Source organism: Cucurbita pepo, chromosome 4 (genome assembly GCF_057944985.1).
Source record: "Cucurbita pepo subsp. pepo isolate OVF chromosome 4, ASM5794498v1, whole genome shotgun sequence".
Lineage (NCBI taxonomy): Eukaryota > Viridiplantae > Streptophyta > Magnoliopsida > Cucurbitales > Cucurbitaceae > Cucurbita > Cucurbita pepo.
In genome coordinates, this window is record NC_141801.1 from 13,283,371 (window position 1) to 13,311,265 (window position 27,895).

At 39.0% G+C, this 27,895-nt stretch overlaps 6 protein-coding genes and 1 long non-coding RNA gene across 19 annotated transcripts; 3 read left to right on the plus strand and 4 right to left on the minus strand.

The window, feature by feature from the left end:
* LOC111793326 (uncharacterized) lies at positions 1–6,911 on the plus strand. 4 transcript variants are annotated; one of them, XR_002814923.2, is made up of 6 exons: positions 1–158; positions 303–392; positions 1,378–1,639; positions 1,775–1,961; positions 2,478–2,672; positions 5,831–6,911. It is a non-coding gene; the product is annotated as an uncharacterized LOC111793326 (long non-coding RNA). The 4 variants fall into 4 exon arrangements; XR_002814921.2 differs by lacking the exon at positions 5,831–6,911 and adding an exon at positions 5,085–5,369; XR_002814922.2 differs by lacking the exon at positions 5,831–6,911 and adding an exon at positions 5,085–5,369 and having other exon boundaries at positions 1,807–1,961.
* Positions 5,664–9,104, minus strand: LOC111793325 (TORTIFOLIA1-like protein 3). 3 transcript variants are annotated; one of them, XM_023675165.2, is made up of 6 exons: positions 7,921–9,104; positions 7,732–7,837; positions 7,327–7,624; positions 7,056–7,230; positions 6,192–6,638; positions 5,664–6,018 (listed from the first exon to the last, which is right to left on the minus strand). In XM_023675165.2, exons 1-5 carry the CDS (start codon positions 8,710–8,712, stop codon positions 6,195–6,197), a joined length of 1,815 nt encoding a protein of 604 aa, XP_023530933.2. In that variant the 5' UTR covers positions 8,713–9,104; the 3' UTR covers positions 5,664–6,018; positions 6,192–6,194. The 3 variants fall into 3 exon arrangements, with proteins under 3 accessions (XP_023530933.2, XP_023530931.2, XP_023530930.2); XM_023675163.2 differs by having other exon boundaries at positions 5,664–5,995; positions 7,056–7,624; XM_023675162.2 differs by having other exon boundaries at positions 7,056–7,624.
* A 217-nt stretch (positions 9,105–9,321) lies between these two features.
* LOC111792615 (uncharacterized) lies at positions 9,322–12,292 on the plus strand. Of its 5 annotated transcripts, XR_015420648.1 has the most exons (6): positions 9,322–9,550; positions 9,706–9,769; positions 9,879–10,787; positions 11,322–11,358; positions 11,866–11,964; positions 12,081–12,292. XR_015420648.1 is itself a non-coding variant. In XM_087123178.1 (4 exons), the coding sequence occupies exons 1-3, from the start codon at positions 9,470–9,472 to the stop codon at positions 10,769–10,771; spliced, it is 1,038 nt and encodes a 345-aa protein (XP_086979304.1). In that variant the 5' UTR covers positions 9,322–9,469; the 3' UTR covers positions 10,772–10,787; positions 11,213–11,675. The 5 variants fall into 5 exon arrangements, 3 of the variants coding, with proteins under 3 accessions (XP_086979304.1, XP_023529902.2, XP_086979303.1); XR_002814830.2 differs by lacking the exons at positions 11,866–11,964; positions 12,081–12,292 and adding an exon at positions 11,430–11,675; XM_087123178.1 differs by lacking the exons at positions 11,866–11,964; positions 12,081–12,292 and having other exon boundaries at positions 11,213–11,675.
* A 32-nt stretch (positions 12,293–12,324) lies between these two features.
* LOC111792613 (protein EDS1L) lies at positions 12,325–15,706 on the minus strand. 4 transcript variants are annotated; one of them, XM_087123176.1, is made up of 5 exons: positions 15,599–15,705; positions 15,418–15,510; positions 14,653–15,074; positions 13,352–14,131; positions 12,325–13,229 (listed from the first exon to the last, which is right to left on the minus strand). In XM_087123176.1, the coding sequence occupies exons 3-5, from the start codon at positions 14,974–14,976 to the stop codon at positions 12,489–12,491; spliced, it is 1,845 nt and encodes a 614-aa protein (XP_086979302.1). In that variant the 5' UTR covers positions 14,977–15,074; positions 15,418–15,510; positions 15,599–15,705; the 3' UTR covers positions 12,325–12,488. The 4 variants fall into 4 exon arrangements, with proteins under 4 accessions (XP_086979302.1, XP_086979301.1, XP_023529901.2 ...); XM_087123175.1 differs by having other exon boundaries at positions 15,418–15,519; positions 15,599–15,704; XM_023674133.2 differs by having other exon boundaries at positions 15,418–15,706.
* A 785-nt stretch (positions 15,707–16,491) lies between these two features.
* On the plus strand, positions 16,492–18,077 carry LOC111792616 (peroxidase 41). Its single transcript, XM_023674135.2, has one exon. The coding sequence runs from the start codon at positions 16,893–16,895 to the stop codon at positions 17,886–17,888; it is 996 nt and encodes a 331-aa protein (XP_023529903.2). The 5' UTR covers positions 16,492–16,892; the 3' UTR covers positions 17,889–18,077.
* Positions 18,078–18,138: 61 nt separating this feature from the next.
* On the minus strand, positions 18,139–24,600 carry LOC111792617 (alpha-N-acetylglucosaminidase). The gene is made up of 20 exons (XM_087123173.1): positions 24,177–24,600; positions 23,923–23,999; positions 23,600–23,811; positions 23,367–23,488; positions 22,740–22,825; positions 22,429–22,523; positions 22,069–22,150; positions 21,763–21,869; positions 21,621–21,651; positions 21,330–21,447; positions 21,175–21,222; positions 20,862–20,972; positions 20,441–20,542; positions 19,772–19,870; positions 19,574–19,684; positions 19,222–19,433; positions 18,877–19,114; positions 18,717–18,795; positions 18,379–18,640; positions 18,139–18,277 (listed from the first exon to the last, which is right to left on the minus strand). The coding sequence occupies exons 1-19, from the start codon at positions 24,399–24,401 to the stop codon at positions 18,384–18,386; spliced, it is 2,412 nt and encodes an 803-aa protein (XP_086979299.1). The 5' UTR covers positions 24,402–24,600; the 3' UTR covers positions 18,139–18,277; positions 18,379–18,383.
* A 533-nt stretch (positions 24,601–25,133) lies between these two features.
* Positions 25,134–27,271, minus strand: LOC111793835 (U-box domain-containing protein 38). Its single transcript, XM_023675893.2, has one exon. It carries the CDS (start codon positions 26,985–26,987, stop codon positions 25,320–25,322), a length of 1,668 nt encoding a protein of 555 aa, XP_023531661.2. The 5' UTR covers positions 26,988–27,271; the 3' UTR covers positions 25,134–25,319.
* Between the last annotated feature and the right edge of the window lie 624 nt (positions 27,272–27,895).

The following is a 27,895-nucleotide window of genomic DNA, read 5'->3' on the forward strand; positions in this document are numbered from 1 at the left end:
TTAGGGTTCACGCGGGTACGTGATTGTGGGATCTGATGGTGGCAATTTGGTAAAACCGTAAAAGCGAGGATTTGATCTCTTCTCAAATTTTCAAGTCTTCTTCGTCTCGGCTTCCGTCTGAAAGTTCCCGGAAATGTTTCAATATGGGCGATTTCGAGGTAATTTTTCTGTTAAGATTTTCAATAAATCAACTCAATATAGGCTTTTTGCTCCTTTGATTCTTTTTCTCATTTCGGAATGTTTTGATTTTGTTTGTGTTTCTCTTTTTCGGAGTTTAATCTTGTTGGTTATTGGATGCTTAGATGTCGACGGCCTTGAAGAATGCCTATGCGTATGAGGCCGCAATACGGCGAAAGAAGCGGTGGCGTTGATCATGGTTTTGGAGAAGAAAGGTATTCTGTTTTGATAGGAAATTTTTTCACGAATAAGGATGAAGCGCTTCTGATGCTTGTTAGACGCCCAAAGAATACTGGATTCTTTGATTTTTTTCTAGTGTTTTTCGTATGTCTGCTATTTAGAGATTTTAAGGGCTCATATTTGGTAACTAGTACAAATGTTTATATAACCGTTATCTACTTCGGTTTCTGGTGTTGATTTCCTGAAAAGATTGTTCGAAGACACTTTTTCGGTCTTCTTTTATTCTGTGTGCTATATAGAGGAAATCAGTAGTTGATTAACACTTGTCATTGTTGAGGATTATTGGGAGTGAGTCCCACATTGGTTAATTTAGTGGAAGATCATGAGTTTATAAGTGGGGAATATACTATTTCCATTGGTTTGAGGCCTTTTGGGGAAGCCTAAAGTAAAGCCATGAGAGTTTATGCTCAAAGTGGACAATATCATACCATTGTGGAGAGTCGTGACTCTTAACATGGTATCAGAGTCATGCCCTAAAGTTAGCCATGACAATAAAATCCTTAAATATCGAACAAAGATTGTGACCCTCGAAGGTGTAGTAAAAAAGTGACTAAAGTGTCAGAACAAAGAGTGTACTTTGTTCGAGGGCTCTAGAGAAAGGAGTCGAGCCTCGATTAAGGGGAGGCTGTTCGAGAGCTCCATAAGCCTCAGGAGAGGCAAGGATTGTTAGGATTGTTGAGGATTATTGGGAGTAAGTCCCACATTGGTTAATTTAGTTGAAGATCATGGGTTTATAAGTGAGAAATACTATCTCTACTTGGTTGAGGCCTTTTGGGGAAGCCCAAAGTAAAGCCATGAGAGTTTATGCTCAAAGTGGACAATATCATTACCATTGTGGAGAGTCCTGATTCCTAACTTGTGTGAACTTGTGATCACTTATGTAATAATCTAGTACCTTTCTATTATGATTTACTCTACTATGGCTGTGCAACTTTTGGTAATTTCAGTGGTTTACTTTAGCCTCAGATTGGAGAACCAGACGCTGTAGTGATAATCAAAGATATTGGGTAAGAGTTGCGAGAAGTTACAAGTAAATTGGAGAAAGTGATGAACAGGAAATACAAACTGTGAATGAGAATAAATTGGTGGGAAATATTACTACCAAGATAGACATATCATTACGGCCTCAGAATTCTCTTGGTCGTAGTGAGTCCACGATTATCTTAAATGGTTCTCCTCTGGAACAAGCGACATCTCATGACTTGTGGAATGGACATGTCAGGTAAGTGTATGTTAAAGGTGCACGTGGGACTAACTTTTCCTTTAATAAAATGAGTAGCAATAAAGCAGAACCTTTTAGAAATTACTATACTTACATAGAAATCTGTTCTGTTGAAAAATCTATTTTCTTGGACAGGCTAATGATTCCTCTCATGAAATACTTAGCAGAACTGCAGAAGAGATGATAAAACCTAAGCGACATGAGCAAACGTGTGTGTTGAATATGAACGTGATGCAGAAAGATGATACTGATACTTGAGTGAGACTTTTCAGAAAAAGAAAAAGAGTACTCAGCATGGGATTAAATATTATCCTTTAAACAGGTCAGCCATGAGAATGTACGAAATATCAGTCTTTTATTTCTCCAAAATTCCATTATTAAATATCAGTTGTCAGTCAGCAGATAATTCTTCTATGATGATGATCACGATACTTATACTCTGAATTATAAAACTACAGAAGATAAAAATATAGATAGAATCTGCAATCTTAGAAAAGCTCTCCAAATCAGGTCCTTTACTAGCGAGGCCATGGAAATACATTATCACCTGTTCTTCGTTGCTTTGGAATTCCATTTTCAGATAACTTTAATCAATCGAGGGAAAGTGCTTACACCACATGTAGATTCCAAAAGTGATCTAGGAGCCAGTGAAACCTTTTAGAATGCTTGCATCTCTACAAACAATGAAATTGTCGTAGATAAGTTGAATATGATTTAGCCTAGAATTTTTGTACTTCGACAGTTTGAATCCAGCTTGCGAAACTGATATTGAAACTGTTAATGGCTTGTTAACTAAGTTTGAGAGAACTGCTTCTGATTTGAATGATGACTCCCACAGGCAACGTTTAAACATTTACTTTCTCAAGCACACAGTTTGTAGAAAGCACAAGGACTTGTTGAATAATTCAGATGGTAATTCTTCTTGAAATTGGAGCATTTAAAAAGGAAGATGGGGACGGTAGAGACTTAGAACAGAAGCTTCATGGTTGAAATATTTTAAGACAGTCGGCAACCACCATGCTTAGCACGTCAGGTTGGTTGTTTCTTCTTTTTTGAAATTCTATTGCGCTACTATAATTTATTACCTCATAGTTATATCTTTACTTAATAATTTAATTTGAAACTCACTAGAAAGCTCTTGAATACTGTGCTGGAAATTGTGCTCTGCCTGAAATGGAGCCTTACGGTCCAGACCATTTTATTTGCACTTCGAATCTCTAGATCTTAATACATTCTCACAATAAAATTCTGTTGCTCATCAGATAATTATGCTACATTCTGACCTTTTCCTAAATTTGTTCACCTCATCAGTTTATTTTGATCCATCATATTGAGCAATCAATGAGCTGGATAAAGTCTGCATTCTGTTCAATTTTTAGGTATAAAACAAGATGAACACATTCCAAAGTTGGATTTTATCATAAAACATGTAAGTTCTATCTATGTGGTAATTCAGTGGTCGTGAATTCGTAATGTCCTAGTGAATGATTCAAGAGTCTTTTAGTCATGTTTAAATCTTGAAGGTTGTTATATTCAATAATTGTAGTTATGTTTAGCTGCTTCTCCCTTTTCCATCATTAGAATAGAGTTGTTTCTTTCCCCTCCCAAGCGTTTGAATGTGCAAATGAGACTGCTCTTCCAATCGCATTGCCAGAGTATCCGTCAAGTGAGGGTTGATTGACACTTTCAAACATTGTTTTGGATAGGCAATAGTCATTTTATAGTCAATAGGAGCGAGTTAAAGAAAAAGAAGCTTAGCGTTTATGGATACCATTTCCTTGCTGTCCCAAATTCTAACACTCTCAATTTGGAAAGTTGAAGTACTACAAAATGTTGAAATTCTCTATTGCGCGATGTGTCTGGACTCTTGAGGGGGCTAAACACAATGGAGAGATTACAAGCAAGTTGTCCATTCATGGCCTTACAACCAAGTGGTGCTTGTTTATGTAGGAAAGTAAGGGAAACACAAAGCCAGTTACTAGTCCCCCTCCCCCCCTAATGCATAAAGTGTTGAGGAAGGTTCCTTTCCCTTCTTTTGACTTCTCTTGAGCTTCCGTGTGGAACCAGCTTCAAAGTAAAGACAGATTATATGGAGCAACACCGATAAAGCAATTACTTGGAGTTTTTGGCTTGAAAGAGTTAACGAATTTCCATGAGAGGGATGGGCTCTAATTGGCAAAATTTGAATGCCCCTCCTAGACTTCCATTCCCCTTCCAGTTTTGCTTGCGATTTACGCTTATTTGGATGCCTTTCTGTTTACTCCTTCTAGGGGGATAGATTGATTCCTCTTCTTTTTATAATCTAAACTTATCTTTATATTTTTCATCTCAGCCTCTTTGTAGACTTTTCTTCAACGTCTCTCAGCTTTTCCCCCCTTTGAGTTCCTCTTTATAACATTGAAAATATAAACTGCCTACCATAGCTTTTTAGCTGTCAAAAGTGTAGTTTTATTGTGTTAAAAAAAAATTAGTTAAGCTTTTGGGAAATTTTATGTAGTTCCAAATTCGTCACCTTTATGTAAGGAGGAAGAAAAGAGTGCAAGATCACAGGTTCTTCTCAAAAAAGAATATGAAAGAAGAAGCTCAAGTAGGTAATAACTTTTTAGTCGAGTGGTCGAACTTTTCAGCCTAAAGTGAGCATCTTATCCTGTCTGGTAGCGAAGTTAGTGGCAGGCCACAAGGCCTTCAAAGTATCGTCCGTAGAGCATGCCTCTGCATTGCCTTTTTTTTTTTTTTTTTAATCATTTCATGGATCATTGCTGCTCTGTTTTTACAGAAATGCTAGTTTTTGCCTTCAATTATGCGTTAACAAAATCATATCTTGTTCTTTCTAACATTTCATTTTTAACCCTGACTGGCAATTAGATGAGTTTAGGGGGTTTCTTATACGACTGTTCATATTAGTTAAATACGTATCATACACTAAATAAGTTTTTAGGCCTTATAGTTAAACACGAAGAAACAAGATCGAAAAATTCTGATCATATAACCGAAGCATAAGTTTCTTGATTTTTGGAAGTAGGCTTCTTTAGTATAAGTAATATAGCGTTTGTTAGTCAATAAACACACTATGAACCAGAGGGGAGGGGTGAGGCCTTGTCCCCATGCATCTTCCTTCCTTCTGCATAGTCTTCTTTTTTAAGAAATACATTATATTGCTGAAGTGTTCACAAAGCATTGCTTAACATGATGAATAAGTATTGTATGAATATGAATGTATTACACTTAATGGTCCTTTCATATTAGTCCATATCTTATGTGTGTGTGTTTTTCTTCTTTGTGCACTTAAAACCCAAATGGAGTACATCTGTAAGCTAAGTGTAGAAAGGTTTGTTGATTGTGGGTCGAACGTGAACATAATAAAGATCAAATTTGGTGGGGAAATTAAATAAGGGCTAAGAGAATTCTCAAATGTGAAAGAAATCATTAAAGAATTTTCTGACAGCTTGATCCAGGCCAAAATGGTGGCAGTGTTATGTACAATACAGAACTGGATAAGGTTGGAGGAAGAAGCCCCTCCATTAATTTTTAAGATAGTTTTGAGTAAGCTGTAATGTTCACTACATCTAACAGTTGAAAGTCTGAAAGTTACCGAGGGTTAAAGTCGGTAGGTGGAAATGGAAAAGGGTAAATATTCTCTCCCATCCATGATTAACTTTTTCAGATCAGTTTGATGTGATACGGCAACAGCAAGCACGGAAAACTCTAAAATCAATTTTTTCTTCTGTAATATCCTCTCTCATCTATATATATATATATATGATCTTCATCCATTATTAAAGTAACATCCGAATATACATATAATAATTACATGTAATCCTTAAAAGCGAACTGGTTTTGCTTTTAAGATGCATTAATCCATATTCTTTGATTAGATGTTGAGAGAATTATTACAAAATGACCAAAATGAAAAAAAGATGAAATATGAATAAGTACCTGTATATGTTCCGAATTATCCCTCATAATTTGTTATATAAAACTTTCAATGCATGTATAAAAGGCTATAAATTGTAGAAAAACATCATAATCATCAACCGCATATTTGTACTCTTTTCCACTTTTAAGTATTGTTTCATCTGTACATATCAGTAATCACCATTTCGGTATAAACTTCTTGATTATAATTTCCAGAAAACAAATAACAATAGAAGAAATGGAAATTCAACTTTATAACTCATTGAAAATTTTCAGATCACTTGGTTCTTGAACATACCAGAGATAAATCAACATTGGGATGGATTTGATTGCTTCAGCAACACAAATCATGTTTAGCTGCTTTCTCATCCCTCGCTAGGGTTCCAAGGGGATGCTTCAGACTCCCATGGCAAAGGAAAGTGAAAATTTGTAGGTGTAAGCCTGTATTATAAACCAAGTAAAAACTGTTTGAAGTTCAGTAAATACCATATTCGGTCATCTAAAAGCTATTACCATATGATGTGGGAAGGAGGAGAAAGATTCAAGCCCATAGAAATTTGCATATGAACAAAGAAAAAAAAGAGAGTGATGAAGCTTAAAGTAAAATAAAAGAGAATGAATTCAGTTCAGAATTTACTCTTTAGTGCCTCCTAGTCAGATCGTTCAAGGAAGTGCTGGCATCGGAGACAACCCTGGATTCACCTTGCCTCACAGCCAATGGATTCACTATGAAGCCACCCCTGCGCTGGACCTGAAAGCTATGATTCTCCAAATTTATAGATCCAGCATCCCCATTAGTTCCATGGCGATCACCTCTGCTACGCATTGGAGCCAGTGGAGTTACACCACTGGGAATTGCAAACTTTGGTGTTGAACCTCTGCCATTTGCTCTCTTCCAGAACCTTGAGCTAAAAAAATCAGCTCCAGGCAGCATGCAACATGTGATTCTGGGGGTGTTGGCATAAGACATCCTTCCAGTTGATGATGCAGCCAGATCATATGAGATCTCAGCTAATGCCAATTCCAGACCATGCACACGCGTCTCCAGGGATCTCATTCCATTCTGTGAACTCCCAATGAAGTTCTAAATGGTGGATTAGACAAAACACAGGTGAGATAGATTGAACATTGCAAACAATCAAGCACTGACAGTAATAGACAACGCAATTTTGAAGTTGGACAGCAAATTGTACTTCAATACGAAATATACTCAGTGATCTGTCCTCTGGAGTTGTCATATTCCAGATTTGAACATACCTTATTCTCTGTTTTTTTTTTTTCCTTTTTGATGATACACCTTGTTATATGTACTATGCGCCTTGAATATTTAATTTTGGATTCAATGTTCTATGTACTATATTGATGCATGCATATGCCTTGCATGAGGAAAATATACGACTTAACTGAGGGCATGAATCAAGCATAAAGAAATGAAAATAAAATTCAACTTCAACACGTTTCTTCCAGACTAAGAGTAAAGTTTTTCAGGTTTGGTGCCAACCTGGAGGATGTCTAGAAGACTGGATTGCTGCTTTTCTATTTGATTAAGCTGATTACGGATCAAATGCAATTCTTCAGAGTCTTTGTGGTTCCTGTGCAGATCGTCGGTTGCATTACTTGCTACAACAGTCGATTCAGGGCCCTCCTCGGGACAGGGAACTACGCGAGATCCAGACCTGAACCCACCGAATTTAATTATCTTATCGTCAGAAATCTTATTGAAGAGTGCCCGTTTTGTTTCTGGTTTCGAAATCTTGGTGTTTTCACTAAACCTTCTATCTGGTATGTATTCATCTGTTTCCTTCAGATCCCCTGAGGGAGACTTCCTAACAGAGACCTCCACCTTCCAGTCCAGAGGCTTCTTACGCTCAACCTTTTGGAACATTGACAAACTTGTTTTCTTGTCACCGCCGTTCAAAGCGCTTCTCCTTCTCGCCGTCGTCGCAGACGAGGCATCGGGTGGTGTAGACCTGCCAACTAGGCTACTATTTTTCCTCGGAAGAGGAGCATCAAGACAAGCAGAAGAAATATTCTTGGATCCAGGTAGATAACGTCCATCACTAGCGATTTCTTAAACATAATAAAAGACCAAAATGATCAGAAGAGTGTCAACAATTTCAAAAGACATGCAGGAAATTAGCAAAACATTTACTGAAGATAATGTTTAAACATGCTACCTTTCGAGGAGGATTGGGAATAAGGCGCAGACGCCTCGTCCGAGAGATCAGGAATCTGCTTCCATGCCTCCAGCATCTGACTCATCGCCTCCCGTACGGCCTTGACCTATATCACAAATTTAGAAAAACAAGATCAAATATCTGAATTCGATTCATAACTAATTTTTAAAGCCATTAAAAAATTGAAACCTTATCGAATCGCCGACTCTCGAACGTTTTCAAGCAACCAGCCTTGAATTCCGCCAGAGCATCCCTCTCCACGACTGCTAGTTTACCCAGCGCCTCCGCCGCTGATTTTCTCGCCGCCCAATCCTCACTGCTAAGGAATGTAACCAAGCACGGGACCAAATTTTTCAGAGCTCCATTTCCGAAAGCTCCATCCAATCCAATAATACTCCCGATCATTGTCAAGAGTGCCGCCTTTGCCTTGAAACTCTCGCATTTCAAAAGCTTCTCAAATCTCGGCAAGAGTTTGCCGAGCTTAAGCAGATCCGGATCCGGTGCTGCATCAATTGCCGAAGCCAAAGACAAAGCCGCCCCGACCTGCGAATTGGAATCCTGCTCCGTGAAAAGCGAATCAGTTAAAGGCTTCAAAAACGTCGAAAACGGCGGTTTAGTGACATTAGAAGCTAATGCCGCTACAGAGCTAACGCACGCGGATCGAACTGACGAATCAGGATCACGGAACCGGCGAGTAATATTGGAGAGAATCTTCGCAAGGTAAGGAGAAAGACAATTTCCATGAATCTCTGAGAGAACAGCAAAGAGACGAACACATTGCTTCCTCACCAGCGATTTATCCGAGGCATCAATGGCGTATATACAGGAAAGGAAAATCGGCAAGGAACTAACGTCAAGACTCCGAGCAATAGATTCAAGCTCGGATGCAGCAAGAGAATAGGTATCTCGGTCGGAAAGCTTGGTGAGGCACGAGAGAATCCGAAGCTTCAGGCTCTGTGTCACGGAGGCGGAGAGAGGCATGGCGAGTGGAATTGTAGACGGATACAGAGTCAGACCTCAGGCGCGAATACGCTCGAAATTCCGGCAACATTGCCGGACAGAACCCGGTAGGTAGAAATGTTTCTCGCGGGGAGTAGGGGAAGAAGATGGGATCGTGTGGAGAAATAAGCAAGAGTGAGAAAACGCGGGTGCGGCATTAAATTATATTTCATATAATTAACTTATAAACCTAAATTCTAAATTCTGCATTAAATTAATCATAAATTTATATTTCACACATATTTACATTTATTTCTCTCATAACCTTCAAATAAATAAGGAAAGGAAACAGAAAAATAAAAATAAAAATAAAAATAAAAATAATTTATTTTAATTTTCTAAATATCAAATAAATAAATAAATAAATAAATAACTATTGATTTATATTATTTAATTTAGGTAGCAATATGTTAGGTTCGACGGCCCATTTTCGGACAAAAGAAAGCCCAAATGAGTTGGACATAATAAACGACGTAGTTTCATTGGTATTTTAAGAGGCATTTTGACAAGGGTGGGCAAGGCCGGGAATTTAGGAAAACGGAGGGATATTTTGGTAAATATTTAAATCAAATCTCGGCCCTCTGTTTTTCCTAGTCTGTGGAAAAGAGCGAGCGAAGCAGAGTAGTTTCCGTTATCCATTATCTCTCTTTCTCCTTCCAAGGTCGTCTTCTCAATTATCCTCGCAAATTAGGGTTTTTCGCGAACTTCTTCCCTTCATTTCGATTTCAACTCTTCAATCATGGTTACTGATTCGATTACCAATGCTTCAGTTTCTTTGGCTCCGAACGCTGGGGATTTGCCCTTGCCCAAGAAGAAGAGGGTGAGGACTCTCTCTCTCTTTATCTTCCCACGTAAATCTTCTAATTTTTTTCTTTTAATTTTAATGCTTTTTTCTTTTCTTTTTTCTTTTGTTGATGTTCGACGGTTGGTTTTCTTTTTCTGATATGTCGTAACTGTTTTGGTGGGGGGTTTCAGGTTAGGTATTCCAAATTGAAGCAGTCCAAGCTTGATGTTCGTCGGGAACAATGGCTTTCTCGAGGTATAACTTATAATTATGTTTTCTTTTGTTGTTAATTGCATATATGTATGGAACGGGATTTATGCTTGTGAGAATTTGTGTTTAATCGATTTGGGTTCACGAGTTATAGGTGCTGTAAAGAACAAAAAATGGAACGATGACAATCGTCTTGACTCAGTGGTCGTTAAAACGAGGAAAGATGATGATCTTTCCTCTAATAAAATAAATTCGAGGGAAATAGGAGAACAGAACAACAGATCGGTCCACCACCACAGCGATTTTTCAGAGTCGCCGTCTAATAGTCCCCCTAGTCTTGGGAGTAGTATCCTGTGTGGTAATGATTCGGTTCCTCACTTTACTGGGAGTAGCAGTAGTAGTAGTTGCCGAAGCAGCTCTAGTGGTTGTCAGTCGGGGAGTCTAACGGAGGAGGATGAAGGAGATGATGACTGCTTGGATGATTGGGAGGCTATTGCCGATGCCCTAGCCGCCACTGACAAGCAGCATGATCAATGTTCAGAGTCTTCCCCTAGCGGTAATATTGTTTCTCAATTGGATTCTTGCGGAGACAGCAGAAATGAGTTGGGCGTAGGAGATGGTGACTCGAGTATTGAACTCGGGAAAATTGTGCAGAGGGCTTCGATGAATTGCCGAGCATGGAGGCCTGATGATGCCTTTCGTCCTCAGAGTCTGCCTACGTTATCAAAGCAGCTTAGTTTACCGAATACAGACCGGCATTTTGGATATGGAGGCATCTCTTGGGCCTGTGGTGGTGTTATGCCTGTGCCTACATCTTGTCCAATTTGCTTTGAAGACTTAGACTTTACAGACTCGAGTTTCTTACCTTGTTTCTGTGGATTTCGGCTTTGCCTTTTCTGTCATAAAAGGATTCTTGAAGAGGATGGGCGCTGTCCTGGTTGCAGGAAGCCATATGATCGTGACCATGGTGACAATGAAACAAATGTAGATGGTGGTAGCCCAATGTTCCTGTTGGCACGTTCTTATAGCATGATTTCAAGGTCTTAGCTAGTGTCCAGTTTCTGTGAGTTTATGTTCATCTGGTCTCACCTTTTTTTTTTTTTTTTTTTTCGTACGTCTCTTGGGTATTATGGTGGTCTGCTCTGCTTTCATAGCAATAGATGTGGCATTTGGGTGTTGAAGTATGGTTATGAGATTGAGAACCTTTAAACTGATTTGCTTCGTACATGAGTGTGGTTCTTATCTTATGATACATTTGCCAATGTAGAGGACTTATTTCGTACTTGATATGTGCATAGATGAGGTGGTATAGAAATGAATACATGGAATAATGATACAACATTTATTTTTGTCCGCATCTTATTTATTTGTATTTGCATATATTTCATAGAAATGCCTGAAACTGTTCTAGTTAGTACTTTCCTCCTTATTCTTGCTGGTTTTATGATACTTAGTGTCGTGATTGACTACTCATATATGGTTTTGTAGCATGTGGCAAGACTCCCAGGAGAATATACACGCTAAAATGAAATGTGGAAATATTTGTAATAACTTCTATGTCACACAACTAATTGTTCAATGCTTTTGATGTACATAGCCAGCACCAGCAGTTGAATGTCTGAGATCAGTCAAAGGTAAAAGCTTAACTTGTTTTGCTTTAGAGTTTAGACATGTTGGTTTACTATTGTTTTAATGACTGTTTTAGGATCTGAGGAGTGAACACTGAACGTGGATTGTTATAGAAGAATCTTTGGTTTGATGCACTTTAACATATCTTCATTGGGTTATAGTTCACTTTTTTTTTTTCTTCATAAACTACTCTTAGCGCTGATGTTTAATGATTGGGACCCTTAATTGTAACTTTTTGGTTCTAACCTGTTCTATTTTGACAGCGTTCTTTTTCATGTATGTTGATTCTTCTTAATAAGAGTGGGTTCCCTTTTTTCATTCATTTCAAAATGAAAAAAGAACATTTCTTCAAAAATTTATGTCTAAGAAATTATGAGCTAAACTTGAAAGACAGTGATGCAGATGACAGTTTGAATTAGATGGATTGAAATGCCACTTTGAAGCTTCTTGATGAATGACCCATTTTATTTCTCTAATACTAAGTTTATGGTTGTGTTTTACTGAATATAAAGGGTCTTAGCGTCCGTTCTATACTGGCAGTGGCGGGACATAGTTGCTGGAAGGTAGATTCTGTAATTGGTTGATTTTTCCACAGAAATAAATTTCACCATGTAAGCTTGTATATCATGTATTCATTAGGGCATTGGGTAGATCTGCCTTTGATTGAGGTCCCATTATCTGTTTAGCTTACGATGGATTGAATAATGTGATTGCTGAATAACTGCAGCTATGGGCTTTTCTAATTCTTTTGAACGAGAACAAGGGTGCTGATCTCAACTTATCTACAATTCTCTATGTATATTGGGCTCTCTGTCACATAGAGGTAATTATGAAGGATAATCCCATGGCATGTAAGTATGAGCCACTTCTATACTGGGTATTCATTTGCTGTTGATATTGACTTAGCTGGTGCAAGTTATTAAGAAGATATTGATTGTTGATGGGTGGTCTTTTTAGTTAAACTATAACAATTGCTGCGAAAGAATTGAAAGTGGATTCTGAAGAATAAATTATCTGATAGTCTAATTTTCATTAGGCTATGCCTTACGCTGGATCATATATCCTTGTTTATGCTGAGTTCTAGAAGACTAACCGACACTTGTCTCCAAGAATTTAAGTACTTAGTAAGATCAGACTACTCCCAGTTCATAGCATCGTCTCTTTTTTCCATCCTCTGAATATCATCCATAAGACAAGACTGTGATCTGTGTTGTTCAGGAAGTGTCTTCCACCACTCCATGAACGTAGATTTCTTTAACAACATATCCTCTCCAATCTCATTGACCCATCTCTTCATCTTCTTCTCCAGCTCTATGATTTCTCTTGAATGCTCTACATACATTCTGGTTTGGGTTTGGATTTGAAGCTCCTCCACCATTGCCCAAAGAATCGATTCTTCACTGTATTCTGTCATCTTTCGATTATGTTCGAGCCATCTTTGTGTAAATCTGTAACGGTTCGGCCTTCCCATTTTCAGATAAGGACCAGTGTCATCATTCTTAGAGTGTCTGTAGTAATTAGCAATATCTAAAGGCTCAACGAGACGGCGATACTTGGTTCCAAGTTGTATCCATTCGTCATTGCCTTCAAATTCATCAGGGAGCTCATACATTTTGAGCATTCCTAGGATCTCATCCCATATACCTGCTTGCTCAAGCCTTTTGATATTGGCTTTGAAGTCTGTGTCATTCTTTTGGCGTTTGAATGCATCATAATATCCCATACCATCAACCCTACATACAGCTCTGTAATTTTCTTCTAGCCAATTCAATCCTTGCTCGATATATTGCTTCTTTGCTTCCATCCTTTCTTGGTTTTTTGTCTTTTTCTCTTCGTATGTGCCAGCTGCACGAAGATTCAATAAAGCCCTCGTACTCTGTAATTTCACATTCATGAAAATTAGAATCCAAGGTAGGTCCATGGATGGCAAGTAACAACTTTATCGGTATGTTGATGCTCTAAGTCGAGAGAGAGAGGCAGAAGATTAAAAAAACTTACTAGGCCGAGTCGATTCAAGGCTTGTGTGATTGGCGTGCTCCTTCCAGTCAAAGACAGAGGAAGCTTGTGCAATTCATCCAGACGAACAGCATGCAGGAGCTCCAAGTTTTGGTGCATTTTAGATTCATACTCCCAATGGTCCTTTAAACTCTGATGAGCTACCTGACCCCGTTCGCTCTCAGAGTTCAACTGACAGGAGTAGAATAATATTTGTAAAACAGCATGCGGGTTGGTCAGCACCACCACCTCATCACTCTCGGTACAGAAAATGTAAGTCCCAAAAGGGCTATAAGGACTCAATTTGATAAAGCTTCTCAAGTTTTCTAGCAAAAGACTAGTGCTTTCCATAAGATGGCAGGCTGCATTGTTTGTCACACTCGATGTATTGCTCATCACTGTCGTGAAGAATGCAGTAGTTACATCCCCATTTGACGACGATTCGAGAGATCTCGAGTTCAAGGAGTTGAGGATGGTTTGCAGTTGTACTGGTTGCAAGGAAGGTAGGGGAGCGAGATGGATTCGTGGGACAATGTCGTATCTCATGATGAAGTGTATGAAATGGATAGACCATTTCTCCCTCTTAAGAGCATGGGAGAGAATGAAATTACCAACAAGGGGAGATCCAAATGTGATGCATTTTGGAGGAGTGGAGGAGTTGGTGTCTGTGTTTGAGTTTGAGTTCTTTCTTTGCTCTTCCAGTAGCCAAATGGTTGCAAGAATGGCTATCGGACCGCCTGCAGAGTGGCCAGTAAATACCACTGCCTTACTCACTCGCATGACCTGAGAAACAAAATCCCATTACCAATAGTCAAAAGAAGCAGCTAAGGGTCCGAGTTTAAATTATAAATTTAGTCATTTGCATCGCATTTTCTATTCGCTATTTATTAAAATAAAAAAAAAAATTAAAACAAAAATAAATTGAAATTTTTGAGTCTTATAAGATATAAACTAATTTTAAGCTAGAGTTTTAAAAGATTGAATATATAAATGAATAGGTTAAATCATAGATAGAAACAAAATTAAAATCATATAAAATCCGAACTTATTGCATAATTTATCATACAAATACATACATGATTATTAAATCTTGGGAAAGCAAAAAGTTATTATTAGTTTTTTATTCTATGATCAGTTATTATTATTATTATTTTATTCTATCATCTTTCACTATTGCTCCATCATTGATTTATATGATTACAAAAGTCGATAAGGATTGAATAAAATGGAAATTCTCTGAATCCAAAGAACTTTAAGAAAGCGAAATGTGAGGAAATAGGTGGAAAATTTAGGGCAAAGTGTACCTCCTTGATCAGCTTCCCTAAAATGGCTTCAAATCTGTGGAGAAACGCGGAGTTGACGAGCGCATAATCGTTAACGCCGATGCTCCTGATGGACGGAAACAGTTGGGTGTTGATCTTCGTTTCTCCAAAACATGAATCGGAACCGGAGAACCAGCCTTCCGCCGACCAAGATCCGGGGAAACTGATGATGGAAAAGTCTCTGCTGCTAGTTTCAACGAGAAATGGCTTCTCTGCATACCTGTGAGCTTTTACGGCGGCCGTCCAGGCGCTTCCGATGAGCTCCGCCTTAAAACCAGTGGCGTCTTCAAGCCTGGCGTGAACCATTTTCCTCAGCCTCCGATGATGGTCTCGCCTCCTCCTGCTATCCTCCTCTGCTGCTGCAGCTTGACGAAGACTCGCTCTTTTGACTCTGGAGTCTTCGTCTTCGGCATATACCATAAATCAATTATTGGATCTCTTTTCAAATTGCTTGCTGTTTTCCATTCCTAAAAGTTCAAAATGTAATTTCCTTTTTTTTTTTATCTATTAATTTTTACATAAATAACACCCTTTCTTTTCCAAAAAAAAAAAAAGCTTTGAACCTTTGCGAGCAGCAAGATTAAAAATGAATGGGCGGGTGTCATGGTCATGCTTGTCCATGACAAGCCTGGCAACCATTCATTTCAGATTTCCATCCAACAATTGCGTTTACAAGACGACACGAAAAATAAGCTTTTTTTCAAGTCCAACTTCTAATTTTCTGCCCACAAATAAATTCATACCTACCTTAATTTCGACCTCGTCAAGAACAATACAACCAATGAGCCTAGAACCAGCTCCAATCCGAGCGTTAGCAGATATCGAAACATTAGGGCCAATCTGGTCCATCTCAAAGAAGAGAGACATCAATTATGGCAAGGGAGTACTAAAATCAGAAGCATACAATAATCAATAAACATAATAATACCTCAGCAGTTGGATGTAGTTTAGCTGAAGGATGAATATAAACATAAGCAGTGATGATAGCGTCTTTCGTACCATCTCCACTCGCCAATAGGTCAGAGCATTTCAAGGACATTCTGCAAGGATTCACACACAAAGACTAGGTTTTCGAACCGATGAAAATGAATGCGTGTTTTGAATACACAACTTATGCAGGCGTCTTGATCTGTTCCCAGTCGTCCGTAGTTTCGTACGTATATAACTGTTTCTTCCCTGCAAAAGGTGATAGGATGTCTTGATCCAATCTTACATAGTCTTTAGGCAAGCTCCTGTTCCGTCAAAACTTTGTATTATAACTATAATTCTAGATACATCTCTAACTTCATCAAAATGAATTCAGATGAACTTCCATCCAAAACGATTTGAGAAGGAGTAAGAAATTCCCGTACCTTTAGTGGGACCGCCGACCATGATCACGGCAACAACTTTCTCCTCTGCGCTTCCCATCGCTAATCGAAGCAAACCCAGATCCCGAAAAGATATTGATCTCTAAATTGAGAACAAACCCAAGGAAAACAAGAACAGTGCCCAGATTGTAGAGAAAGAGAGATTAATAGATACTCACCTCACCCACTGATATCGATCTGCCCATCTTCAAGGATTGTAAAATTGGCGTTGCCCCACTTCAGACAAACCCAATTTTTCACTAAATCCTCTGTATTTGTCGCTTGAAGGTTCATAAATTTTGAGAGATTTGATGAATGTTCTTACTGTATCAGCGTCTTTTTCATAGAAAATTTTGCGTTCAAGTATTTGGGTGATTATGCGGTGAATTTTAACAACATTTCTTGGATAAAGAATGGGTCTTCTTGGTTTACTGCACTCATTGCGTCTTTTTCTCTCTTTCATCTGGCGCAAGGACCACTAAAAAGTACCTGATTATACTCAAAATTTCTCCATCTTCATATCTAACTTCAGCATTCTGCATTACCAAAAATAGCATTAAATCTTCTAACAAATTCATTCCATAGAGCCTCTCCCATCCACCCACCTGCCACTTATACAACAATATCTTGCAATGGGTTTGATTCAGTCATCAATGGCAAGAATTTGGAGGTCATTAGCATCCTCCTCCCTAACAAATCTCCCAAAATCTCTCCCATCCACTGCTCCATCTTCTTTTTAACCCCCATTCATCCCCTCCGTTTTCCTCACACTGCAATTGCTTCCTTCTTCCTCCTCACCACACTACACACACCCCTTCCACTTTTCCACATCCAGAGGAAGCAGGTTTCCCCCCGCCTCCTTCCTCTACCGCCATGGCCTTCTTTCACTCTCCCGCTCTCCTTCTTCTACTTTTCCTATCTCTTCCTTTCTCAGTTCAATCTCAGCTTTCTCTCGATTATTACCACAAGACTTGCCCTGATTTTCCACAAATCGTTCATGACACTGTTGCTCGCAAGCATGCTACTAGCCCTGTCACCGCCGCTGCATCTATGCGCCTTTTGTTCAGCGATTGTTTGGTTGGAGGCTGCGATGGCTCTGTTCTTGTTTCATCCAATGTCTTCAACCACGCCGAGCGCGATGCTGAAGTCAACCGCGATCTTCCTGGTGACGCCTTTGACGTCGTCACTCGAGCGAAGATCACCTTAGAGCTCTCCTGCCCTGGGATTGTCTCTTGCTCCGACGTGTTAGCGCAAGCGACTAGAGATCTCATCGCGGCCGCAGGCGGACCGTCGTACAAAGTTGAATTAGGGCGGGAAGATAGCCTCGTCTCCAAAGTTTCAGACGTGGAAGGTAACATTCCGAAACCGAATCAATCAATCGACGAGTTGATCAAGCTATACACAGCGAAAGGCTTCACGATTCAAGAAATGGTAGCGCTATATGGCGGACGCACGATCGGATTCTCAAATTGCAAGGAATTCAGCAACCGGCTGTTCAATTTCAGCAAAAACACACCAACAGATCCTGAGATTAATTCGAAATACGCTGAGGCGTTGAAGAAGTCTTGCGCCGATTACGAGAAGAATCCAGCGAGTTCGGCGTACAGCGACCCTGTAACACCAGGGAAGTTCGACAACGTATACTACCAGAATCTCCTGAGAGGAATGGGACTGTTGGCGTCCGATCACGCGCTGGTGAAGGATCCAAGGACAAAAAAATTCGTGGAGATGTATGCAGGAAACCAGGCCTTATTCTTCAAGGATTTCGGACACGCGATGGAGAAGATGAGCGTTCGCGAGGTGAAAACTGGCGGGAAAGGAGAAGTGAGGATAAGATGCGATGCGTTCAATTCAATCAACCACCATTAGGCCATTTTGGCTTTTCATAAATAAATCATTCTTTTAAAAAGGGGATTTTTTTTCATTTGGTAAGATTGATTTGGAAAAGAACATTGGAGAGAGTTTATTAATGGAAGAGAGTGAGAGGAAGAGGAAAAGATCTTTTTGTAATTGTGGTTATTTCATGTTTTAATGAACTGAATTTTCTTATTTTCTCTTCTTCGATGAGTTAATGGATTAATGGGATAGTTTGATCTAAAACTTTAGATAATAGGTATAATCCGAAAAAAGATTCAAACGTGATTGTTAATGGAGTTGAAGTTACCAAAGTCTGATGAGTTGATATCAATTTATCGAACTAGAGTTAATCCGAATTGATCTTATAAGAGATCCGCAATAGAACATATCCGTGGGCTGACCTGCAAAATAATAAGAATTTGAACACGGGGCGACTGGTAACACACAGAAACTACAAGAGAAACATTATGCAGCATTTAAATCTTAGTTAGATATATCTTGCCTGATTCATTGATCGTAGCTTTCAAGTACTTGCAAGTATTTGTTGTAAAGCCACCGGGATGTGTCCACAGCATCACCATTGCTTTTCACAGGGTAAACCTTTCTGCTGCTTTGCCAGTCATTTGTAAGCTTTATCCACTCTCTCCTCCAATTACTCAATGGAAATGCATACCCATTCTCTAAGCTTTCTTTCAAGAACTTGAAGTATATTGCAGCTCGAGGACCGTAGTAATCGCTCAACAGACCACTCCAGTACTTGTTTCCTGAATTTGAATGTACAAATACAATACAATTCAACATCTCAGTGACTATATATCCACACAGAGTAATGATCATTACCATAATCACGAAGTAAACTTGCTTCCTGCTCTGTGTTGTCAAACCACATGGTTATTTGAGTTCTTGCGTTCCACTCATACTGTAATGTGAGATTAATCAGATACCGAATGTCAGTTAATATAATTGTGCCATAATTGGTAGAGTGGACTCAAAACTGAACCTGTTTTTCCTGCTGTTCATCTTGGGCGAGTTGCTTGGCGCTTTGTAGCCAAGGTCCTAGAAGAAATCCCTCATGACAAGCCACTAATGTATCTATATCATTTACAAGTTCAAGGAACTGCTGGCTTAAGCTCACCGTTGTTTGCACATCATCCAACTGATATGCTTTGACAATTCTAAAGAACAGTTCGTTCGAGTATTTGGCTAGAGCTTGTCTAGTCAAGTCCACAAGGTCATACCTAAGAGTAACAACGAACGCATATTCAGTGATCCAGACTTTAATAAAGAGAAAAGGACAAGATCTAGAGGTTTTAAATAATAGGATATTTTAAATTCGTGGGTCAACCTGTAAGTGTTACTGCCAGAAAGTTGATCACCGCTGGCAATGAAAAGCTTTAATGCACGAATTACTTCAGAAGTAGGATACCAAAGATGAGGTCGTTCAAATATTGCATCCTGGAGACTACCTGCGTCGTGTCGGTCCGACCCCTCGGGTATTACTGAGATTGAGGATGGATCAACATCAGGAAATGCCACAATTACGTCCCTGTTTTTGTCCTTTTCCATGTTGACCACAATGTGTTAGCATGCCATGTTTGAACATGATTCACAGACTTTGCATCAGAAAGAAAAGAAAAGAAACGACCATTCTAAAGCAACCAAACTGTAAGCACAGACAACAGTTCTTTTGTACTTACATAGGCACCATCAGTGCAGTTGTAGATGGTGTGATATAATACATCCCAGGCATCTTGAATTGAAGGGACTAAATGACCGTAGCGTCTTATTGAATATTGATACAGCCATTTCTGGAAATGAAAGGACCATATTATTCTATGCGAGGTTATTTGTCAGCTTTCCAAATGCGGAACATGAATAATACACAAAACATGTACCTTGACATCAACTTTGTTGTGTTGAAAAGCCATTTCAGACATGAGATCATACACAACAGGGTTCTGCTCTATTCCTTCCATGCACATTCCTACCCCGACCTTCAAATGAAAGCATAGGTGACAAAAAAAGAACACGAAATTGAACATTGCATTAGAAATAGAGAACGTGAGAGGGAGATTGAAATAGATATGTCTGTTAGGAATCACGGACGTCCACAATAGTATGATATTGTCCACTTTGAGCATAAGCTCTCATGGCTTTAAATTTTGGTTCTTCCAAAAAGTCTTGTAAGATGTATTCTTACTTATAAACCCATGATCAACCTCTTAATTAGCTGATGTGAGATTCCTCTCCCAACAATTCTCAACAATGTCAGCTATACTACTTTCATAATCTAATGATCAATATTAAATACCGTAATAGTCTTCCAAGCAAGTGAAAAACGAAAGAAAGAGAATCAGTTCGTCTCTTCAGAGTTACAGATATATGTATACATATACTCGAAATCCAAAATATAGTACTTGTGGATGAGAGAAAAAGCACCCAATATTTATTTTTAAAAAATTTGGAGTTAATATGAAAATTAGTATAGTTGTAGCAATTAAATAATGCTGCCAAAACATTATAATAACACCTAGATTTAAAATAATGGTAGATAATAAACTTACCATTGTCGAGTATGGACTACTACGAGCTTCAATTGGTCCAGATGCTATTGAATCTAAAATGCCATACATTTCGACATTTCCAGCAAAGTTATGTAGCATGCACCTGCAATAGGCAATTGATATCATTATAGCTTCGAGCATCATACATTCATTAAAATATAGCACACAGCTAAAGAAACACTAAATCAACTTAGTCTTGGAACCCTGAGCATGACACCAAGGCACTATATATGGTCCAGGACATAGGGACAAGACAGCAGAATTATTGAGACATTGTAAACTGATACAATTTAACAAAAGTTTAAGACATTCATAAAAATAGCAAAAAGATTAGCTAACTTTATGCTTAATCAAGGAAAATTTCTTCCAGTTTATTAGACCTCAACATTAAAATCGAGCAAAAGAAAGAAATAGGGACTTTCCAGATGTAAGGGACTCCATAAAATTGCTCAGAAGCTATCCAGATCGGTTTCACTTCAGCATACAAATCAAGGACTACCAGCCTTCCCAAAGACACAGAATGTAAAAGGGCCTGAAAAATGCGTCACCAACGTCAACCAAGAGTGAAAGAAAGCCTTGGGATTGAATAGATAGAAGAAGGTATAGTATTATATAATGAATTAGCATTTATAAATAACAAAGGATTTGAGCCAGGGATTCCTCAAGTAGAGCCTTGATATGGCAATGATCTAATGATGATTGAAAATTGGAGGGTATGAAAGAATTCTTGTAACCTTCATTTGTTGAGGCCTCCAGAATGGATCATATGAAAACATCCAACCCTGTATATGAACAAATTTCATTATCAAGTTACACTAGTTTAGTGATATGAGAACCTTAATGAATTGGCGTAAAGAACCCTCATATGGCAAAACAAACCAACAATCACCTGCATAAGCCAGACAGCACTAGAATCTCCCGCCTGCATTCCTCCAAAAATAGCTGCACCTAATGAAGAGATGTATTCCACATCATCCACAGGTGGAGTGTTCTCGTCAAAGGTATCACTGTAGGATGAAAAGATATTCTAATGATGATTGAAAAATGAAGAAAAGACGCAATTTAAAGACTGTCCAAACCAATACTGCACCAATTTTAAACGTTTGTTCTTGTTTGCTTTTCTGTCATTCTAATGTAAGTAAGCTAATCATCGAGGAATCAGAGGAAAAGAGTAGCATACCAATTGTATACATGGGAAGTTCTTCCATATTCTGACGAAAAAAAGGTAATTTCAGACACAATTAGAACAGTCAAGTATCATTTAACGAAAAGGCATGCAATATCATATTCTCATACAGTTCACTAGCATAGGTCCAAAATACCTTTCAGTTGTTGCTCAATAAATGCTCTGCCGATTTCAACAAATAAAGGGTCCATGGCATCAAGGAGGTACGTGCAGCACCATCTAGGGTCACTGTGAACAGAAAACCTGCAGAGCAATTGTATGACATAGCGTATTGATATTGTCAATAATTAAAACAACATCCTTGGTATCATGGACTTCACTAACTCTGGTTTCGGAGTGTATCAGAATATATTCTAAGCAGATGTCAAAGAGATGCAAGAGTAAAGAAACAGTATTAACCATAACAAAGAATTTGATATCAGATAAGGAGGTGGGGAGTTACCAATTTCCTAAGCGTGTTATCTTCGCTGATGGATATATTTGTTTGAAAGCAGCAGGAATATTACCTGAAAAGGCTGGGAGAACTGAAAGGGAGGAAAAAGAAACCATGGTCCTCAGATTATTCCCAGCACAAGAGATTTCTAAGTTTTGGATTCTTTTCAACGCAATTAGAAGTCAAACTATAGTAAAAAAACAAAAAATAGTCTGCAACAGCACTGAAGCTTTAAAACAGCAATTCCAAAAGAAAAGGCCAATATCAAAGTGAAAATATTTAATGGAACAGAATTACAAGTTTGAGCATTTGAAGTCTATTGCATTGCAAGAACATGTCATAATCAATATATTGACTGGCATTCGATACCTGGAGTCATTCCAAGCTCAAACATTCTGCCAATAACTTTTTTCTGCAGAATAAGCTGTTGATCAAACCAACTTGGCGGCAGTGGCCCACCCCATCTGTTATCAGAATGTTGATATTCGAAAGGAAACTATAATAAATTATATGAAGATTTTTAATGGTAGAGCTAATAAACATGATACTTTTAAGCCACTCTCTGCATATTCGAGTAGCTAGTTGTGATGATGATTCTATATTATCATGCCATCTTTCATTTTAGTCAACCATCTGACAGTATGATTTGATTTCAATGCAGTTACAAAACAACTACTCACTTGTGCAAATTTCCCATACGTGACCACGCAAGAAATGCTGGACCTCCAAAGAAATCGTCCAAATCTGAGTTGCTTATATTAAATTTCTGCAAATATAGTCTGGAGTGAGATCAATCTAGACTTTCAAGCAAGTAAGTTGCAATAAGATAAGAACCTCAAAGAATCATTAGAGACAACTTCTTCGCTTCGGCCACTTTATGACATTAAATTAAAATGTAGGAAACAAGTAAACTACAATTCAGATAAAGCAAGAAAAGACAGGAAAGCTACGCTAGCATGATGAAGAAATCAGTGAACAAAAAAGCTTGAAATGATATTGTACTCTTTGGACTTCCCCTCAAGATTTTTAAAACACATATGTTAGGGAGAGGTTTCCACACCTTTATAAAGAATGTTTTATTCCCCTCTCCGACTGATGTGGGATCTCACAATAATATTGTTCCAATCGTCATAAATACGAAGACAAGTCAGGGGTTTAGAATTTGTAGGATAAATTGACTTCTTAAACATCTTCTACCGCACAAAGAATGCCATTCACAGTTATATTTTATATGGTACTACTCAATATATCGTTATGTCGAACAACAGTAGGGGAAAAATTATGCAGATAAGAAGAGGAAAACATACTTGAAATACTTTCCGCCAGATAGCCTCCTGCCCAGTAAATGCCAGAGGCATATTGATACCCTGAAGAGCCATCCAATCTATTTCCTTCTCCCATCTCTCCCAGTCCCACCAGGCAAAAGAGTCTTTGAAAAGCAGAGGAAATTAAAATAGAAACATATGTAGAGAAACAGTAACCAAATCACTGTCATTGGAGGAACACGAAGTATTCTAATGCAATTTCAGAGAAACCTTACAGCTTGATGTAACTGCATTTTGATAATAGTTTAAGGGAATAGGCCTCTGAACAATAATTTCGTCACTTTGAATAAGAGGTAATGAGCCAGGCTTAGGTACAGAAAATAGCTGTGAGCCACCAGTTTTATCCCATGATATGTGTGCACCACACCAGTGCTTTAGATACCAATGCAAACCAGCTAAAATCTCCACTCCAGTGACACCAGCGATTCTAGAAAAGATTGGAAGTTGTGTTCGTGTTAGAAGTATCCACTTCAATCTCCATTTTAATTTACAAGGAACGTTGTGCGATGAATGATGTGTATGAATCCATTTTACTTACAAAATTTCAGGATCCCCCGGTCTCCTGAACGCACGATGGTTCCTGATCAGAAAGCAAGATTCCCCACCACATGCGTCCTGGGAAAAATGACGAATACATAAAACGTGAGAAGAATGAACATAAGAAACAGATAGTAGGAGCAGACTAGACGAAGAGAGTTTTTACATTTCCAAAATTTCCGAGAATCGGATAAAGCTATACTCCCGCGCCGTCCTCGAACAAAACAAATTAAAATCTCCTAAAATTCCAAGTACCTTAGAGAGAATTTGAAAGTCAAAGCTGGAGAGGTGCGAAGGAAGAAGGCGACGAAGAACTCCACGAGCCGCAGCAACTTGGACAGACGAAGGCGCCCTCTCGCGATCCTGGATATCAAGAAGCCGCGAAATGTATCCGACTCCAATGGTGGAGGAAAAGGAAGTGGAGAAGGTGGTGAATATGGAAAGAAAGATGAGAAAAACGGCAGCAAAAGGGGGCGCCATAAGAACAGGTAAAGAGAAACAGAAACACAGAAAGCAGTAGTAGAAAAAGAAAGTGAAGATGAAATTTTATAAAGGAAATGGACATGGTGGTGGATGACGTCGAGGAATCTTGTAAATGGCGATCAGCTTTGAAGAGTACCAGTGACAAGCAGACAACGTCAACGGCCGGCGGAGCCTGGACGAGAGTGGAAGAGCGCGCGAAAGCGAAACTCAAACTGACGAATGGATATATATATATATATATATATATATATATATAAGTATGTGGGGCCTCTATTCCCTGTCAGCAAAGCTCAATGCCTAAGAAAATCAAAACGACATCGTTTTGAAGAGTATGTAGGGATCTACTTAAGCATGGTTAGAAGGGAGTTTAGAGAAATTTCTAGTTAGAATGAAAATTTAAACACGGAGGAAAATTCAATCTCTATAAATTTTTTCGAAAATAATCTCGTAAGAAAAGACTTCCTCTTCTCGATTTGTGGATATCTCTAGTTAAAAGCATCGAGATAGATAATTCCACTAAAAAAAACAAGTTAATTATTAAAAGCATACCAATTCTAAGCCCATGCGAAAAGGCAAGTGGAAACAACAAATAATTAAGATATGCCTCCATCTAAAAAAGCTAGCCAGTCCAAAGTGGATTATTTAAATAAATCCAATTAATATAAGTTCATTTATAAAATTAACTTTTATATCCTTCATAAGTTGCCTTAATAATAATAATAATTAAAATTCCATTGTAATTACCCATCTACAATAAATATTGAAATATCACAGCTACAAAAAAATTAAAATCAAAATTAAAAATTAGCATTCTTCCAATTTCACTTTATCGTCTTTTTTTAAGAGGAAGAAAAAAAGACCATTTTAATTACATTGTTTACAAACAAGGACAGACAGAATAGGACGAAGAAGGAATCAAAACGGCGTCGTATTAGCCGATCTGGGACTTCTTCCACCGCCGTTTCGGTACCGACTCAAACTGAGTCCGCCTCTTTCGAAACTCGACTCACCGCCATTGCCGTCTTCTTCTTCTTCTTCTTCTTCTTCTTCTTCATCGTCGTCATCGTCTTCATTGAATGTCCCTCTCATCTTCATCCTCTCCAATATCTTCTTCGCCTTCTCTCTCGCTCTATCACTTCCTCTTTCAGCAATCTCCCTCAAAACCTCCATTGCTCCGGCTTCCTTCGCCAGTCCTTTGAACCTCATACTTCCATAGCTGAGTGCGTACAATGCCGCAACGCAATTCTCGCGAGTTGATTTCGAGTACAATTCTTTCTCCCTCAGCATTCCGACCAAGAGCCCGACGGCGTTGGCGTCTAGCATTGCCGATCTTCCCTCCTGGCACACGGCGATGTTGCAGAGGATCAGAAGCAGCCAATTCATTGAGCTACCTGATTTCACCATGGAGAGTAGAGTCGTTACGGCGCCGAGTTTGATGAGCTTCACTCGGTTGCTCTGTATCATTGTTAGGTTGTATAGACACAGAGCGGAATCCTTTCTAGTTATCTCGCTAGTCGATCGGAGTGCGTAAAGGAGTGGCGGCAGTGCGCCTAGAACTCCGATTGTCATCCGATTTTCGTCCTCCAAGGCTAGGCTGAAGAGCGCTCCGGCGGCGTGTTCTTGCGCTTCGGCATGTCCTCCTTTTAGCGCGTCGATTAAGTTCGGAACCAGACCTGACCGGGCGATCTTTTGCTTGTTTAGCTTTTCGAGGGAGAGATTTACCAGAGAGGCGAGGGCGTTGATTTGTACGGCGGAGTATCTCGATGTAATCAGAGGGCGGAGAGATAAGAGAATCCGAGGCGTACAAAGCGAAACCCTAATTTTCTCATTTTCTTTCGTGATTTTTCTAAGCGAAATAACGCCTTCTTCTTGCTTAAACACATCGGGGCTCGTGAGCTTCGATAACAATTCCTTCTCGTCTTGGGGTATCGATGAATTAGGGCCTAGGGTTTGGATGAGCGCTTCGTTTTCAACAACTTCACAGGAAGAAGACGAAGAGGAATAACACCCAGGTCGAGTCGTGAACGGCAGCGGAGTCCCCGGACTCCCTCCGACGATGACCGATTCCTCCGACGAGCTCGTGTAGTAACGTTCTGGACGGTGGCCTAACTCCGTCACGGCGTGCGAAAAATTCACCGGCGGCAAATCCGATACCCCCGCTAACAAATCCCTATCCGACGAATCCCTGATTCCAACCTGAGGCTTCTCCTTGTCCTTCTCCTCCATCAATGCTCTAACAATCTTCTCCACGGAGTCGTAATCAGGCGCCTGAGAATTCCTGACACCGGACTCCTCACACCAATGGAGAATCGTCTTCTTCATAGCCAAATTCGGAATTACAGTGGAGAAATCTGGGGTCGAGCCATCCTCTAACACAGGGGAGAACCCCAAACTCCTGCAAACCTGCGTAGAAACACGCTCAAAGGTCTGGCCGGAAGAGACAACAACCGGGTCGGCCATTAAGGATCCGGAAACTGGGCAAATGAACTCGTTAGGAGGCTCCTTGGATTCGACCCTAAAACTAGAAGAAGAACGACGATGGGAGAAGATGGATTTCCACCGGAACTTGCCATTGCCACCCATACATGCGAAAACAAAAAACAGAAACCAAATCCCACGGCCACCGCCTCAGTGCTGAAACCCCAAATCCTGCAAGAACCTAATCGGAATCCAATTGCACAGAGATTTGAGTGACGAAAAAGATAAGAGGGAGAAATGTAGCGTGAGGAAGAGGAGCGAGTGAGTTGCTTTAGGGCGTCTACTACCAGCTGTGGGTTGCAGTTTGGTTTGTTTGTGTGGGTCTGATTATTTGGTTGACCGGTCAACGCTGAAGGCTAGCCATTTTCCTTTATTTATTTATTTATTTATTTATTTATTTATTTATTTATTTATTTATTTTGTATTTCTATTTTCCGTGGTTTTAGAAACAGTCCATTCTCCACTCTCCCTGTCAAATAAATCACACTTTGATTTTTAGTTCCCTTCCTCGTTTTCTTTATATAAAGATTCTGATTTTTAAAATTTTTAATTCTAAAATTTCAAAATTCACATTTTTTTTCTCTCTGTTTTTCAACATTTAATCTATTCTTTGTTTTGTCCAATAATACAATTTAAAAACCTTTTTTACTTTGAATTAGTCTAATTAAATGATTTCGTCTCCTTAAAAAGAGTAACGACCATTATTTATTTTGCATGTGTTTCTAGTTGAGCTTACAAACGAAGCATAACACAATTAGGAACCACCCAAACATTCCTTCTCTAGATACACCATTTTTCTTCATTCACGTCTAGCGCCCACGATCAAAAGTAGACTTTCTTTTCCATGTCATTCAAGTAGTTTTCATTAATGAATCAAATATATTATTTATTAGATTAACGGCCTTTTATTAAAAAAAAAAAAAAAATCAGCACAGATAGTTATATTTAAGTTTAAATTACAAGGTTTGTGTTGATTTAGAGTGCTATCAAACGTAATGTGTAGATAATTATTT

What these genes read in the sequence shown, in the direction of transcription:
- LOC111793835 (XM_023675893.2), bottom strand. Translation starts at nt 26,987, where the DNA reads ATGGGTGGCAATGGCAAGTTCCGGTGGAAATCCATCTTCTCCCATCGT.
- LOC111792616 (XM_023674135.2), top strand. Translation starts at nt 16,893, where the DNA reads ATGGCCTTCTTTCACTCTCCCGCTCTCCTTCTTCTACTTTTCCTATCT.
- LOC111793325 (XM_023675163.2), bottom strand. Translation starts at nt 8,712, where the DNA reads ATGCCTCTCTCCGCCTCCGTGACACAGAGCCTGAAGCTTCGGATTCTC. An exon ending in TTCCCAATCCTCCTCGAAAG is followed by an intron (nt 7,625 to 7,731) that starts GTAGCATGTTTA and finishes ATTATGTTTAAG; the next exon opens with AAATCGCTAGTGATGGACGT. An exon ending in GTCTTCTAGACATCCTCCAG is followed by an intron (nt 6,639 to 7,055) that starts GTTGGCACCAAA and finishes TCCACCATTTAG; the next exon opens with AACTTCATTGGGAGTTCACA.
- LOC111792617 (XM_087123173.1), bottom strand. Translation starts at nt 24,401, where the DNA reads ATGGCGCCCCCTTTTGCTGCCGTTTTTCTCATCTTTCTTTCCATATTC. An exon ending in ACTTCCCATGTATACAATTG is followed by an intron (nt 21,448 to 21,620) that starts GTATGCTACTCT and finishes TTCATCCTACAG; the next exon opens with TGATACCTTTGACGAGAACA. An exon ending in ACTGCACTGATGGTGCCTAT is followed by an intron (nt 19,434 to 19,573) that starts GTAAGTACAAAA and finishes AACATGGAAAAG; the next exon opens with GACAAAAACAGGGACGTAAT.
- LOC111792613 (XM_087123174.1), bottom strand. Translation starts at nt 15,090, where the DNA reads ATGGTATATGCCGAAGACGAAGACTCCAGAGTCAAAAGAGCGAGTCTT. An exon ending in TAGGGAAGCTGATCAAGGAG is followed by an intron (nt 14,132 to 14,652) that starts GTACACTTTGCC and finishes TTTGTTTCTCAG; the next exon opens with GTCATGCGAGTGAGTAAGGC. An exon ending in CCTTGAATCGACTCGGCCTA is followed by an intron (nt 13,230 to 13,351) that starts GTAAGTTTTTTT and finishes GTGAAATTACAG; the next exon opens with AGTACGAGGGCTTTATTGAA.
- LOC111792615 (XM_087123178.1), top strand. Translation starts at nt 9,470, where the DNA reads ATGGTTACTGATTCGATTACCAATGCTTCAGTTTCTTTGGCTCCGAAC. An exon ending in CCTTGCCCAAGAAGAAGAGG is followed by an intron (nt 9,551 to 9,705) that starts GTGAGGACTCTC and finishes GGGGGGTTTCAG; the next exon opens with GTTAGGTATTCCAAATTGAA. An exon ending in GGAACAATGGCTTTCTCGAG is followed by an intron (nt 9,770 to 9,878) that starts GTATAACTTATA and finishes CACGAGTTATAG; the next exon opens with GTGCTGTAAAGAACAAAAAA.